Source organism: Squalius cephalus, assembly GCF_949319135.1.
Source record: "Squalius cephalus genome assembly, chromosome: 5".
Classification (NCBI taxonomy): Eukaryota; Metazoa; Chordata; class Actinopteri; order Cypriniformes; family Leuciscidae; genus Squalius; species Squalius cephalus.
This window is the reverse complement of record NC_137126.1, coordinates 44,881,670-44,898,258: the sequence shown is the minus strand read 5'-3', so window position 1 is coordinate 44,898,258 and position 16,589 is coordinate 44,881,670. Positions and strand designations below refer to the sequence as shown.

Genomic DNA, 16,589 nt, shown 5'->3' with positions numbered 1-16,589 from the left:
CACCTTGAAAGTCATGGAAATTTACTAGTCAAAATGTGCGAACCCTGTTTTATAATTGCGGGGTTTAAGTTTTTTTTTTAATAGATTTATCGTTTTAAATGTACGTCGGGCACAGCAGAGGGTTTGATCTCTGATTGCTCAAAAGTATTTAGTGCCTTGTTGTTTTTTTCCTCTAAGTACAGTACAGTATTACGTGGCTCCTTTATCTACTGACCTTTAACCCACTGTTGAGAGTGAACGTGAGGACACACGCATCTGTTAGCTTTATAGTATGTGCACAGAAGCAGGTGTGAAGAATGCATCTGCATTCAGACGCAAGAGTTCTATTCAGATGTGGCACTTTATTGACAAACAAGCAACTGCGTACATTTCTTGCTACATGTTACTCCTGCTTATTTAGAGGAGGTCACGCTTCTGCTACGCATTTGTGTACTGGTCTGGAACTGAATAAATCATTTGGCATGTGAAGCTGAATTGATTGGCGTTAAAAAAAAACATTTTCCAAATTACCGGTCTGGATGTTGATTGGCGACTGCGTTGACAGTGGCCATTAATTTATCTCCCACACCATACACGTTTCCAGCCCCTCGCTATTTTCTTAAATGAGCGTGATAGAAAGATAGTCATTCAATTACAGGACAATCTTCTTATCGCTGACAGTCAGAGCCGAGAGAAAGCAGCGCACGTTGAGAGGAGGAGGAAGAGAGGGAGAGTGATGGGGGTCGGGGGGGCTTATCTCAGCGCGCCAGCAGTCTGACTGCAGCCCCTCGCAGGAATGAGCTCGAGAAAACACACTCCCATAGGGCATTTTCCTCTCTCCATCACGCTCCCTTTCACTCTCTCTGCACCCCCCGTTAGTCTCAGCCTCTGTAAAACACCAAACAGCCTCCATAAATAACTCCCAACACCATCTGAACCTCCACGTCTGCCTACACAGACAAAAGCAAATAAAACCACAGTTTTCGGACACTGGGGGAAGACGTGTGTCCAGTCTAAGGCAGTAAAACACAGCGCTTTAAATAAACACGTCAGTAATGTGACCGTAATCACAGCGCTCTTTCAGATGGAAAAAAGCTGTGAGAACAGGGCATGCTGTTCAAATCTGACCCTTTTTTAACCACTGTTCATTGCAAGCATTAGGTCAAATCAATTGTCACTCTAACTGCATTGTCAACAATGTACTAAATGCTCAAATAGGAACCGTTGGGAAAGGTTCCTACCTTTAATAGGTCCTTTCTGAGGCAGTCTGAACAACCCACTAACTCTACAGTAAGTTACTTGCTTTATTTTATTTTATTTTAAAATGCATTGTTGCTAATTGGCTATTTTTTCCCTTTTCCACCCATGTTTTATACACAAATCATACAAATAATATAATATACTGTATATATTTAAAAAATATAGTTTAAATCTAAATAATATATACTAAAAAGTGTGTGTGTATATACTTTTTTGGTTTACATTGTTATTTATATTTAAAATAAAAATATATATGTGTATATATATATATATACATGTGTGTATATATATATATATATATATATATATATATACATGTGTGTGTGTGTGTGTGTGTGTGTGTGTGTGGCTGAAAATGAAAATGTAAAAATATGAATTATAAAATTAATAGAATTTCAATATAGTTAATATATGTTAACATTTAGTAAAATGTTTATATTTAATTAAATGTGTGTGATGTTTAGATATTATTTTATATATATTTTTAAAGCAAAATTGTATTTCTCATAATTTTCGCTTTTATTTCATGAGAATTTAGTTATCAGTTACATTTAATTCATGTAAATATCAGCTTTGTCTTAGAATTTCTTGAAGCTAAATAAAAAGACACATTTGATAGTTCATTTGGATCGCACAGCTCCGAACATTGGCATCATTATAAGAATTTGATGAGGAATATCTGAATTCATATTGACAGCTATAACTTTCGATTACAGACTTTGGAGCGAATCTGAGGGATTACTGGCGTGTTTTCGCAGGAGAAACATCTGTGCAGCAGAAGCATTCATTTAGTTGCATTGCTGGAGAAACCATTGCGATATGCCACGAGAAACCGGAGCTCAGGTAGGTGTAAAGTTTGAGAGTTTGGTTGCATGCAGGTTCGCGGGTTGTCGAAGTTTTTGGCCGATCTGAAAGGCAGCTCTGCAGGTGCAGGGAGTGTTGAGCGGTCGAGTCTGTATGAATGGAAGTCGTGAATTCAACTCCGTTCTAACTGTGTCCGTCCTCTGCCTGACTCCTAATCCCTCCATAATCCCATTATGCAAATCCCCCACAATTCTCAGAGAGACTTTTAACGCAACAATTGCTGCAGCGAGACACCAGCTTTTGATCTGAAGGGAGGTTGAGAGTGCGAGAGAGAGCGAGAGGGGGCTTCGGAGACCTTGGCCCCAAAGAATGTGCTGATCCACAAGCTTGCCTCTGTCATAACCTAGTGTAATTTATGTGAAGCCCCAGGACATGCTAAACAAGATTACCATCATTCAGACAAAACCCATATTATTTCTCTGTCAGGGTGAATATGCTGTGTGTTTTTTTGGCAAAGTGTTGTCCAATCAGAGGAAGGTTTTCATTATGATGTCACTTCACTATTGGACAGAGTCGCTGTAATAGATCTGTTAGCAGGTGGACGTCCAGCATCCCAACAATAGAGAGAAACACATTTTGTACAACGGCCACGTATTCGTTAGAGCTCATAGGCTATAAGTCTGCTTTGAATAGTCCGTCGTTTCTGTTGTTGTCCGATGGGGTGAATGTGGAAGTGTTTAAGACAATAATAATGAATAAACTTAAACTCGCATCAATAAAAATGGTATATGCTGGTTCGTTCACGTCATTTAGTTCCATTAGAGAAGTGCTATTAGTAAAGATCTGCATTGTGAAGATTTACATTTAAAGAGAGGACAATATTATTATATTGGATTTTTATTCTGTGGATTAAAATGAGAACATGCAAAAACTAAAATATTTGTCAAAACTCTTTAGAAGCATAGTGAAATACAGTCTTAAGAGTGTTAATCATTGGATCATTTTTAATTTGTCTAACCTGTTTATATAACCAAGCTCTTTATAAATGTGACTGGCAGTGTGAAGTATTTAGTAATTTAGTATTTTTTATTGGCTTGAAAATGGAAATTTAAATAGATTAATTATAAAGTTAAATATCATTATATTTAGGTAATTTAAAATATTACTATTATTTAGTATTTAATATAGTTTTGAAACTGCTGTGAAGTCAAGATTAAATATGAATTATAAAGTAATATCATTTATATAATTTAAACATTTAATAGTGTAAAAATAAAAGAATAGAATAGAATAAAGAGTTTTTAACACTGCTGTGAAGTCAAGATTAAGTCCAGGATATGATGCATGAGACAAAAGCTTTATATTAATGTACCCTGCTTGGTTTAAACACTAGACGGCCTTATGTTTTACATGTTCAGTTGGTCAAAAGCTGGATTTCCTTGTATTTAGCCCCCGAATGCTATAGCTGTGAATAGATACATGATGCATTATGTTAATCAATTTAAACGCATTAATGGCAGATGTAAAAATCTTCCCCCCCACTCACACCCTGCGACGTCACACAGCAGCAGGACTATAAAAACGAGAGGCACAAGCCAAACCCCACCCCTCCCTCACATGCTCTCTCTCCTTCACCCTGTTTTCTGTCTTGAGGAGTTTGTTCAAGGGTTCAGTGAGAGTGAGAGGACGGATGCGGGCTTATTACCTGACAGCATTTTATCTTTCCTAAACACTGCTGCTTTCACCTGCCGTCGGGACTATTTTTGGATTTTTTTCACGCCAGAAAATTTGTTCCTGATGCCCCAACGTTCATAGAGCTTCAAGACAACGGAAAGTGGTAAGATATCGTTTGTTTGTACGGAATTATAATAATTTCCCCCCAGTGTATAATATTCAGACAATGGCATGACCGTCTGTTTTTTTTTGTTTTTTTTTGCAGAAGTACCGCAGTATCATGACCAGGAAGGTTTTCACCAACACACGCGAGCGCTGGCGCCAACATAATGTCAACACAGCCTTCGCGGAGCTGCGGAAACTCATTCCCACACACCCGCCTGAGAAAAAGCTCAGCAAGAACGAGATCCTGCGGCTGGCCATGCGCTACATCAACTTCCTGGTGACTCTGCTGGAGAGCCAGGGCGGAGAGCCGTCGACTCACTCGCAAGCCGCTCTCCTCACGCTGCTCACGGGGAACATGCAGAACCTGCGCACCGACCGCACCTGGACCAGCGACACCGACCCGCCATCGCCCGGGTCCAGCTGCGACGGCTCAGAAGCGTGGTAGAGCTAAACCAACGTACGCTCCTCAACTGAGGCGTGAGCATTCTGTGAGAGGATTCTGTGACTGTGACATTTTTTGAAAGTTCCATCGCCATGGAGACACAAAGCTGGAGTGGATTTCCGGAACTCGGAATGTTCATGTTCATTATGACATCACAATCACTCATGCTGTTTGGAAATGAATGATCTGTGGAAACACTTTATTCACCAGTACTTTAAAAATTGCTGTCACGCGTAATCCTGGAAACCATGGAATCCATGGAAAAACCCTGAACAACACAAGCATCGTCAAGAATGCACTTTGGAAGCATCTCCCCAATACTTTTTAGTATTTATATAATTTAATCTCCTAAAAACTCAAGAATGTTTTGTTTGAGATTGAAGCCAGTAACAAGCTCAGATTTCAAATGTTAATTTATTTGATTGTATTTAATGTGTTTATTTAATATTTATGCTATTAATGGACTCAGCACATGCAACTAGTTGTACATTAAATTGTAATTTATTAAATGGAAAATGTTATTGTTTAAACTACTCTGCATTCACAAATACAAAATATGTTTTGCCAAAGATTATTTTTGTGCATTCATTATTAAAAATTGTAGAATGTTTTTTTTCCCCTCATGCGTTACTTGAAAATGATTATTTATTGTATTCATTTATTAGTCGATTTGATATTAAAATAAGTGAAAAGGCTTATTCAATCATTCTTCAAATTCACAAAAATATTTCGATCAAACATCATCAGTTCGGTGAAAGTGGTTTCGTCCTAACCAGTTTATGTGAGCATGTATTGGTCTGCAATGAAGACTCTGATTGGCTTTTATGTTGTGGTCAGATAATTGTTCACTGCAGTGCCAGTTTAAGAGCCGTGTGACCATAGCGATGACCTCTGGAAGTGTCCAAGCCACATGAGAGAGCGGATTGTAGACACAGCTTAACTTTTGGTCCGAGGCCAGAGGTCATCTTGGAGTCAAAATCCACACTCGTCAGTGACCAATCAGGTGTACGTTTGCGTTACAATCGAACATCAGTACAGAAAATGGATCTTATTTTAATTAGACATTTAAAAGAGTGACAAGTTTCATATACACAGATGACGCAGAAGAAAGACTATTTCAAACGTTTAGTAACTGGCCGGATCTCATAAGACATGTAAAGAACACATCCAAAGTCGTATTTCACCCCAAAACCAGGAGAACAAAAGCAAGAAATGATGTTTTGCATGAAGAAAATAGTCTAGTTTAGGACCATTCTTTTTTTATTTTGCGTTGTGATATTTTTATGCCAATTGAGCACTTAATCTCAATGTCAGTGGTAATATATGTTGTTTTGAATGTAATTTATGCAGATTTTTATTTTATTTTATTATTCTTACAGTACAATAAGGTTTTTAGCATCATATTAATGAATATTTTTTGGGGGGATGCATTTTTTGTTTAAGCCAGGAGGTCAAATTAAAAAGGCTCGATTTTCCTCATGCAAATTTAATTTTTCTTTTGGATTTTTGGGGTGAAATATGATCTGACCCTTACTTAGTGAGTTTCAGCCTATTATAAGATGATTTTGTATACATGCATGTAACACTGCAAATAAGCATATCCATCATTTATGTTCAGATCACTTTAGTCAGTAGGCCACATTTGACCCTAAATGTAAAAAATATTCTGTTAAATCCCACTTAGCCTTGTTCGAATCATCATCACAGAGGAAGAGTGAGTTTATGGGCAGCTGTTCATACCACATTACCCGTCTGAAATCAGCAGCTGACTGCCCTCTGCACTAATCACCATTTAACACAACACACAATCACAACCGCAAACACACAAAAAAGGAAACTTTGTGATCCTAAAACCAAACACGAAAAGCAAAGCTCATCTGGCGAGTGCGAGTTACTAATGCTTATTTAAACTAACCCTTCTGTTTTAGATCTAATGTTCAAACAACACACATCATGCATCATAACTTTGAATATCTACTAACAATTTTCAGAATATATACCAAGCATATAAACTATTAATTTATTGCACAGCTCTATATGTAAAGTGGGAAACAGGCTATATCCAACTTTTTTTTTTTTTTGCATACATACAGTACACTCACATAAAGCATATATATACTATATAGCAAAAATAAATGATGTACCGGTAATCATATTATCGCCCAGCTCTTTATATAAAGTTGGATCTATATTGTAAGTATGTCCAACTTTACAAAATGCAACTATATTATCGCCCAGCTTTTAATATAAAGTTGTATATATAAGTACAAACTTTATCTGCATACATACAGTATACTCCCATAGGTTGATATAAACTATATAGCAAATCTCAACTCCTTGATTGCTTGTATCGTCACAAAATAAACTATATTATCGCCCAGCTCTAATCTGCTTAAAATGCGACTTTAAAGCATGAAGATTTTAAGATATTATAAAGCATAATGATTTTCTGTGAAGCTGGCTTGAAACGATTTTGTGAAAAGCGCTATATAAATAAATTGGACGATGCATATCTAAGACTCCTTACATCCATATATTGTGCTGTGCTATGTTTAAACTGATAAATCTGCTATGATTAGACTCCAGCTCTATAACACAGCAACTGATATTTAAAGCAAATTTTAAAGCGATGAAAAGAGAGTAATTATTAATAATAAATAATAAACAGACTCCGTTTCAGCATGACTAATACATCCCACGTCTCCTCTTCTTTCCAAGTGTCCTCCTCTCCTTCACTGTTCTACTCCAAGTATGCGGCTAATCTTCTATTGAGTGTGCTTTTCCTTATCGGAACCCCACACTCTGCCTAAATCTGTTATCACAATGGAGCAGATCATGGGCTTCTCCCTCCCTCCCCCTCTCACATGCATTCACTCCCGCGCTCCGTTGCCCTCCCCGAAAGAAGGCTGAATGCAGAAGTGTCTCTGGTGCCAACCGATTAGCCCTGATCTCTTTATACGTCTAAACCAATTCACATGCTGCATGCTAAATTTTTCCCACTGTCTGAGCCCCCGTCTCCAAAAAAAAAAAAAAAAAGAAGGGCTAGAGGGGTCATAAATCCTTATATTTGCACCCCCCCCCCCACTCTCAAAAAAATAAATAAGGCTCGCATGGAAGAGAGGGTAGAAAGTGTTATCTGTGTGAGACAGGAGAGCTGGCAGGTGCATTGCTGGCTGGAGAGACACTATTGTTGGCCGGACAGCGGCTCTCTCTCCTCTAGAGCACTTTTTTATGGCACACTGACAATCCAATGATCTGTAATCAGATTAGGCAAATCTATACTTCAAAAAGCATCATGCTGTAACTTACTGAGGAAGAAGAGTTAAAACCTCTGAAACCAATTCTATGGAGAAGGCTCTAAATGTTTGGTATTGTAATATTTTAGATGTTATTGATGAATATGTTGTCACATCCCAGTGTAATGCGTTAAGGTGTACACTACACATTCAGTCTGGAAGAGTTGACATTTTACTGTCAAAAATATATATTTTTTAATTTAGATAAACTAAGATTAGTGGATTATGTTTTAAAAGAAAATACGGTCAGTCTTTCTACTACAAAATGTCATATTTAATTCAATGTGTTATTTGCAATTATGTGTAATATTTACTAGTAGTTTCTGGGTAAAATTGTTTCAAAGTGAAACCTTTTTTTACATTTTTATTCTGGGCAGTTAGGGTTGACAGATTTTGCAGAAAATCATACAGTGATTGGCACATACTGCAGTATTTTTTTAGCTTCAGACTATAAATCCAGCCGAGTTGATTGAGAACACATTGTTTTCATTTGACATGCAAACATGGTGCATATTTCTGTGTGAGTTTGATGTTCCGGTTCAATTAACTGTGTGATTCCAAGTTATCGTTTCTTAGTCAGCAATGATATCTAGTGCTTTAAAATCTGTTCAGATAGATAGATAATTTTTATTTGTGAATATATTTATATTTTATAATGTTAAATATAATGTTATTACTATATAATATAAAATTATTAAAAAAAAAATAAGTAAAAAAATATATAAAAAATAAGCTTAAAATATTAAATGATACATTAAAATAAGAATTATATTTTATAAGAATGCATAATTGTGCTCTAGTTTTGGTTATTCATTACTAAACATTAGTACTAAACATTACTGTCCCTAGTGGTTACTGGAGAACTTTGACTGACTGCTTTTATTTTGAAAAACTTCACAAGTTTTTTTGGGAGGGTGCCCAGGTTCTGTTTCAGGCCATAAATGTGAAAGTGTGTTTCGTCGGGCCGGGGAAGAGGGACAAGGTAAACAAGGAAGCAGGAAAAGACTATGTTTTTCTAAAATTGCATGTATAATTATGAAACAATCTTTCACTTCTTGAAATTTCATGTCAACTTACATATTCACAAATTAACTAAACATTTCGGACAAGAAATCAAGGTAACCCTGTAATATTACAGTCCTTATTACACGTTACATGTAGTTACTGTAGTAATAACTATAAATTTGTGCATAATTACATGCAACTAACCGTCAACCAAAACCTAACCCTATAGTAAGTACACATATAATTATTATTACTCTGTGCATAAGTGTATAATTACACTGTAACACGGACGACTTAAAAATAAATTGTAACTGAAATTGATTAGGTGTCATAATAATAATATTTTACAAATATATAGTTTGCTTAGTTTATTAAAATGGTTTTTAAATGAATAATCTTGGTCCAGATATCATGCCAATTAATATTCAAACAGGAGTAGTTAGGGAAGCACTACAAGAGGTGCAACTAATCAGAATTGCACAGTACCGAAGAGAAAAACTAAATTTGCACAATCCACATTTTCACCTAAAGGTGCACTGCTCGGGAACAGTTTGCCAGTGCAAGTAAAAATGCAAACTGAGTTGGGAATTTTTTTAAAGAAACTTGAAAAAAAAAAATTGGGTTCAAACAAAAGCAGGTTTGTGAACATTGATGGTTGTACACAGTCTTAGCTGGTTCTTCTTATTTTTCAAAGCCTAACCAGGGACTGGGGCTGCAAAGTAGCCTTACACTGCGTCCTAACTACACACGCGATAAAAGGTATCTTTTCCATGTTAATCAGAGTTTTTGTCCTAACCAGCTGCGACGACGACACGCAACGATACTATTTTTCTGCGACGTCTGTTTTCTGTTTATGTGCTTTTTTTAATGTTAAAAGCGTGTAATGTGACTTTGAATATCATTTAGTGCTCCAGCTTTGTAGCTGTAAAAGCAACAATGGATAATTCACCTCAGATCTTGAAATTAAACAAATGGAAACAAGAACGTTCAAACTGTGAATAAACAAGTGTATTATTTGAAAAATATTGTTTTAGTAACTCAGTAGCCTATGTATTTTGGTGTAATATTTGTGAATTTGATTATGTAGCTACTTATCCATTTTCTTGCGAGTGCTCTCATGATTACTCTCTGGTGCTGTGCACTCGCCGCGAGACTCCGCCCACACGCTGTTCTGATTGGCTGTGGGTTTTGATTGATTTCGACGCATCTCGTAGTCACGTCGCATCTAGTGTGGACAGACATATTATTTGTTGCTGAAATCTTATCGCATTGCATCTGGTTAGGTGTTAGCCTAGAAGCATATGGAGAGCATCGGCTGCTTGAAATTGTAGCAATGTTATTCTGCATCGTCCCTGTTAAATAAACAAATCAATTGAAGATAAGTAATTTTACCTCAAAATATTTTTAAGATGTATCAATACCTTTTACCTGAACAGTTTATGGATTGATCTCAACCATGACTTTGCTCTTCTAGGTTAATAATTATACAGTACCTGCTGGTTGTGGGACACTGAGTGATCACACTGTCGCTGGCAATCATGAGATTCATCGTCGGTTTTCTTTTCTTACTCACTGTGCTCAGCCCTGCAGAATGTGGGAATATTTTAGTTTGGTATACTGAGGGCAGTCACTGGATCAATCTGAAGATTGTGTTGGAAGCATTGATTGACAGGGGACACCATGTCACAGTGCTGGTGCCGGATGCCTCTCTCTACATGAAAGCTGAAGAATCGGATCGCTTCTCCTACCAGCCCTTTAAGGTGTCTATGGATGTAAAGGAGATGCGAAACTTCATTGATGAATTTCTGCATTTCTCAGTGTATGAGATGGATCAGCAAAACTGGCTGCAGATTCTAATTAAATTTTACGACTTTGGGTCCAAACATCAGGCTATGTCTCTGGCACACTGTGACGGCATTCTGAAATCTCAGAAGTTGATGGACAAATTGCGGAATGGAAAGTTTGATGTTGTTTTGTCAGATCCGCTCTACCAGTGCAGCGATATTGTGGCTGAAAAGCTGGACATTCCCTTGGTTTACACGTTCCGATTCTCCATCGCTCATATTGCAGAGCGGTTGTGTGGTCAGATACCAGCTCCGCCATCATTTGTTCCTGGAGCCATGAGTAAATTAACCCTCTGAGGTCGACAAACGCGCCGGCGCGTTTTGCTGCATTTTCTCCACATTGTAGCACTATAAACTTAAATTTCTCCGTCATTTATGGTCATACAGAAAAAAGAAATATAAAAAAAGAATCTGTGGTATTTCTACTTTTGTATGTGTCCACTTCCAATCAAATCAAAACATTGTGCTTTTGTAAAATAAAGAAAATAAACAGGGTGTGCGTTCTGCCTCTCAGTCGCGGTGAACTTTTTTTTCTTGAGCACGTCTATAAACTGAAACCAAACTCAGCGAATACTTGTCACACATTTATGAGCCATACACCTTTATAAACATTTAAGTGTGTACTTTTAAATGATCGGATTCAAAACGAAAACAAATATTCTCTGTTTAAGTAATTTGTATAAAACCAACAAGATGTCCAGCTTCTCAAACGCTTCCTAATTATTTTTTTAATTTACCACGCCCACTCGCGCAAAAGATATTCACATGCAAATCTCCACATGGAACGCGATCGCCCTCATTACCTCAACAACAAAACACTTCACTTCACTTTTCGTTGAGTTTGAAAGACGTACCTGAGCTTACATTGGATTTACATCAGAAGAAGAAGAACGATATTTGAAGACAAGAAAGATAAGGTAAGAAATTCTTACATATTAGTTTGCTATTGTTGCATAAATGTCACGTTGCAGTTGAACTGTTGCTAGATGGTGAATATTATAATATTTAGACCCGTGTTTACTGTTACTGTGTTTGTGGATATCTGCTCAAACGTAGATATGTATATGGTAGGCCTAACCATAATGTTTTATATTTGAGCGCGATCGCGTTTGAATGTATCATATTTTTGATCGCGAACGCGTTTGAATGTATCATATTTTTGATCGCGATCGCGTTTGAATGTATCATATTTTGGAAAAGCAAAACGCTCCAAACGGCTTCATGTTTTTACTATTATCTCATTTCATATCATCATAACGAATGGAAACATTTGAAGTAACATGATAATCAATATATTTTTCTCTAGCTTAGTTGTTACTGAAATCTTTTTGAAAATATATATAGGCTGCTATATTGTTATTATTTTATGCAGCACTGCGCATAGCCTATACCTACAAGGCACAACAAAACTGGTGTTCATTATATAATATATTGTTGGAAACATTTGTGTGAGTGTGTGTATTCTGTGAATTTTAAAAAGCAATTTTAACAAGAAAAATCTAAAATGTATTCCCAAAATCGTGCAGGCCTTTCTCTTGATATCAGTATGTTCACTTTTTTTTTTTTTTTTTTTCAGGGCCTAGATGCCACTGAGTCCTGCTGACTTCAACGTTCACAGTACATGTCTCTGTACATGAACATGGTAAAGTGAAAATCAAACACCTTAGAAAATGAAAGGTATGTACAATGTTTTTAGGAATGGCACAAAGGTCTCTTTCTTCAATAAGTGCTTTTTTGTTGTGTATCTTTGGATTATGTTGTGTTGTAAATAAATCCAAACAATTTTAAAAGCCATTCTTTTTTAAATCTCCTCATTCTTTGTGCAAGGGTGGTCAGAATGATGGGCCCTGATAAGCTCCTAATAGGGCCATTAGGGAGGTTCTTTGTCTTTCTCAGGTGTGGAAAGCTTTCATATTAATGAGATGATCCGCCCCTTCGCATATTGCTTTATCACACAAAACACGTCGTAAATTTTTTAAATCAATATATTGTCTTCTCTGAATGAGCAGTCAGGGTGATTCTCACATAGTTTTAGAGCAAATATTCTAGGCTACGTCATACAATTTTCAAAAGTCTTGTGAAGAAATAATCAGTAGGGGTTTCATGACCTTATTTCAGTGAGAATTTATTTTTGTATTTTCACAAACCACGCATAAATGTCATTATCTCAAAACTACAAACTTTTACATACATGCTGCTGATATATTATTGTAGCACAGTTTGTGCTGAATACAGTGTAATTAGACTTTAGCCATGAAAATGTCACAAGTAACAGAAATAACCACAAATGTCAGAGCATGTCAGAACACCTCCAGGGCCCAGAAAACAGCTCAGACCCCAGAGGGTTAACAGACAAGATGAGCTTTACAGAGCGAATCCTAAATATGCTGTTCTACCTTTCTCAAGATGCTTTGGCCTTTAGTCTGTGGAAAATAACAGACAGCTATTACACTGAATATTTTGGTGAGTTGAATAAGCTGGAGGGGAAAAAATTATTGTACTTCAAATAGAAGCTAATTTTGTTTTTTAAAATCTTTAATTTCAGGACGGCCCACTTCCTATTGTGAGATGATGGGTAAAGCTGATATCTGGTTGATCAGAACCTACTGGGATTTTGAGTTTCCACGGCCATTCCTGCCCAACTTCAAATACATTGGAGGGCTTCACTGCACTCCTGCCAAGCCTTTACCCAAGGTGCATCTGTCTTTTTAAAGATTCTACCTCATTTGCTGTTAAGAACATAGGAGATCTGAATTTCTTAAAACAAACAGGGTACGCTAGCCTGGGTTTCCCCATGTTGCCTTGTGCGCAGCGCGATTTTATTCACGCTGCTAGGCAGCCTGGACACCATGGACCAGATTTTCCCCTCAAAAAGGGAACCAATCACAGAACGGGGAGGGAGCAGCAAAACGATGACGACGTCTATGCAACACACCGAAGCAGTTTGTTTATATCTATGGTTCCAACATGGCATCAGACGCGAAGTTACCTTTCGATGCAGCCTTAGATAGTGTTCTAAGTAGTTTAGAATGCAAGTTTTTTTCGTCTTCTTCCTCGTCGAATTTCTGTTGCTCTACATACGTCATCTGGTATAATTGAAACGGTTGGCTATGAGCTACGTACAGGCGCATTTGATAGACATTCGTAGCGCCCAATAAACGGCTCTGGGCATTCGTAAACCACGCCTCAAATACGAGAAAATGAACATGTGGTTCCCAGACCACGTCTCAATGAGAAGAGGTCTGACGTTAGCCAGGCTAAGGGTACGCATAAGTTGAAAATAACTTGCAGTTCAGTGAGTCAAATGATGACTCATTGACCAGTCTGAATGGATTCTGTTCAAGTAAACTGAATATTTCTAAACTATACATTAAAAGAACCAGTTCATAGGAAGTAATCAAACTACACTGGTAGCGTTGTATGTTTTTGATTTACTAAAAAGAAATAACTCCAAAGTCATTTGTTCTTGAATCGGACTGCGCTGGTCACGCTGTGTTGTTTGCCTGAAATTTGTGAGGAAAAACAATTACTTTTAGCACCAATATTTTACCTGGAAACTGCGGTGAATTGTACCTGTGGCAACATATTTAAGATATTGTAGAAATATGTTAAAAAAATCACTTTTTCACAGCACAAGTTAATGGTGTTTTTTGTGTAGGACATGGAGGAGTTTGTACAGAGTTCAGGGGATGATGGGATTGTGGTCTTCACTCTGGGATCTTTGATAGACAAAATTCCCAAAGAGATGACCAACAGGATCGCCTCTGCACTGGCCCAGATCCCACAGAAGGTAACTGACCGTTCTTACACCCTTAACACCCAAATATCATGAACACATAAGCACTGCAGTAGGTTAATTTTCACAATTCAATGTGAATATTCACATTTACTCTAGGTAAATTGTTAAAAAAAAATTACAAGGTATTGTTTCTTTATAATCTCTCTGCCATCGTCACTGATCAGTTGAGTGTGTGGTTTTTCACGTGTGTGTTGCAGGTCTTATGGCGATACGGTGGAGAGAAGCCAGATACTCTTGGTGAAAACACCAGAACCTATAAGTGGATTCCTCAGAATGATTTATTGGGTTTGTATTATCATTTGTGATTGTATGCGACTTTTATTTTAAAATAGTCATTCCTGCTGAAAAAAAAAAAATTAAAAAAACACACTAAAGTTAACAATGGGAGTAAATTAGGCCAGCGGGAAGGTTTAAAAAAAGATTCGGTCATTCTTTTGTTTTAGCCCTTACGTTAATTATTCAGTAGGCTATACAACAATTTATTATTTGAGTTGTCTGAATTGTTCTTTTTGAGTCAGTTTGCTCCATGTAAACTTCCAACAAATTTTGCTTTTTCATTGTTTGTTTATCCATATTTGTCTCCTGATTCAGGTCACCCCAAAACCAGAGCATTTATCACTCATGGAGGCACTAATGGCATATATGAGGCCATATATCATGCTGTTCCAATGGTCGGGGTCCCCATGTTTGGTGACCAGCCAGATAATTTAGCTCATATGAAGGCCAAGGGTGCTGCTGTTGTTATAGACAATATAAAGACCATGCAGCCGCAAGAGCTGGTGGATGGACTCAATGCCGTCATTAACGACCCCTCGTGAGTCACTCATATCATATCTGACTCTTGTCAGTCTATGTTCTCTGTTGCACTACACAGACACATTACATTATTTGTCTTCATCTCCGCAGGTATAAAGAGAATGCAACGCGTCTGTCCAGGATTCATCATGACCGACCAATGAAGCCTTTGGATGAGGCGGTGTTCTGGATTGAGTTCGTCATGCGCAATAAAGGCGCTAAACACCTGCGTGTAGAAGCACACAACCTTACCTGGTACCAGTACCACTGTCTGGATGTGTTCGCTTTTCTTTTCACTATCCTGACTGTAGTCCTCTACGTCTTCTTTAAACTGAGCAAATTCTTCATAATGCGTTGCTGTTTTAGATCAAAGCAGAAAAGCAAAAAAGAGTGACTTTTGTTTTATTTTATTTTTTTATTTTTTTAAAGCCTTATTGCACTAAACATTTTGTCTCCACCCACACAAAGGTCTTTTTGAGGTCCAGTAGCTCAAAAATATCCTGTCAAGTCTCTACCTATAACTTCAGCTGTCAATAGGATGTTCCTTATCACCACACAGGGCTGTACAGTGCGACATGTATGCGAAAAAATTGGTCTGTGCGATGAATAAATGTACCACTGTAGCACTCCTGCGATACAGTTTTGCATGTTCATAACACAGCCGCTTAATAGTGTGAAGTGATTGTGCTTGTTTGCGTGTGAGATTGATGGCGCACTGCTATTATACTTGGTAGCTGTAGTCTATTGTGTGATTAAAACTCGTGTCCCGGCTGCATTGAGTCATTTTGTCCAGTGGAGTGGCCAGCAGACATGCTAGATCTGTGACACACACACACACACACACACACACACACTATGCACTAAACTAAAGAAAAGATGCAACTGTTGACAGTATTAGTCTCATAGAGGAGTGTCATGATGGGTTAGTGCTAGTTTGGAAACAAGAGTTTTTATTTAGTGATGTCCGCCCACAGACCTGTTCTACTTTGATGTGCAAGAGGTATGTTTCTGCACTCTTCCATTTTTAGCAAATAAATAAAAAGTTTGTCTAAAAACAATTTTTGAACCTCTGTACTTTCAGAACTTTCAACCTCTGTAGCACCAGTGCTATGTGCAAAAAAAGTTTACGTACAGCCCTGCCACATCACTCAACTTTGGATGGCTTCTCATCTTACAATACTAAACTAGAATGCTGTAATTCTTAATTATAATCATAATTATAACCCCCCCCCCCCCCCTTTACATTTTTGAACAAGCTATTTTTTAAAAAGCACTATACCAAATCAAAATGATCAATACATTGAATTAAGTATTTTACAAATAAAACAGTCTGTTTGCGTGTGTACTGTGGTTTACTCTTGAAATTCAATATTGTAGCGCTAATATTGTTCGGTCTTGTACTTATTTTTCATTTGTAAGTCACTGGATAAAATAAACTGACTGCTACATGACTGTGATATAAATGGATGTTTACATACTTTTTTTTCATAATTTAGAAATAAAAGACATTTTTCCTACCCTGATTT

General features: G+C 37.3%; 3 protein-coding genes across 3 annotated transcripts; all 3 read left to right on the top strand.

Moving 5' to 3' along the window:
* Nucleotides 1–3,647: 3,647 nt before the first annotated feature.
* tal2 (T-cell acute lymphocytic leukemia 2) lies at nt 3,648–5,019 on the top strand. The gene is made up of 2 exons (XM_079873093.1): nt 3,648–3,880; nt 3,983–5,019. The coding sequence occupies exon 2, from the start codon at nt 3,998–4,000 to the stop codon at nt 4,325–4,327; it is 330 nt and encodes a 109-aa protein (XP_079729219.1). The 5' UTR covers nt 3,648–3,880; nt 3,983–3,997; the 3' UTR covers nt 4,328–5,019.
* Nucleotides 5,020–10,129: 5,110 nt separating this feature from the next.
* Nucleotides 10,130–16,585, top strand: LOC307159250 (UDP-glucuronosyltransferase 2A1-like). The gene is made up of 7 exons (XM_079872511.1): nt 10,130–10,767; nt 12,822–12,932; nt 13,015–13,163; nt 14,128–14,259; nt 14,466–14,553; nt 14,860–15,082; nt 15,175–16,585. The coding sequence occupies exons 2-7, from the start codon at nt 12,827–12,829 to the stop codon at nt 15,455–15,457; spliced, it is 981 nt and encodes a 326-aa protein (XP_079728637.1). The 5' UTR covers nt 10,130–10,767; nt 12,822–12,826; the 3' UTR covers nt 15,458–16,585.
* Nucleotides 10,164–10,766, top strand: LOC307159154 (UDP-glucuronosyltransferase 2A2-like; the record flags this gene model as incomplete). Its single annotated transcript, XM_079872366.1, has 1 exon — nt 10,164–10,766. One exon carries the CDS (start codon nt 10,164–10,166, stop codon nt 10,764–10,766), a length of 603 nt encoding a protein of 200 aa, XP_079728492.1.
* Nucleotides 16,586–16,589: the final 4 nt, after the last annotated feature.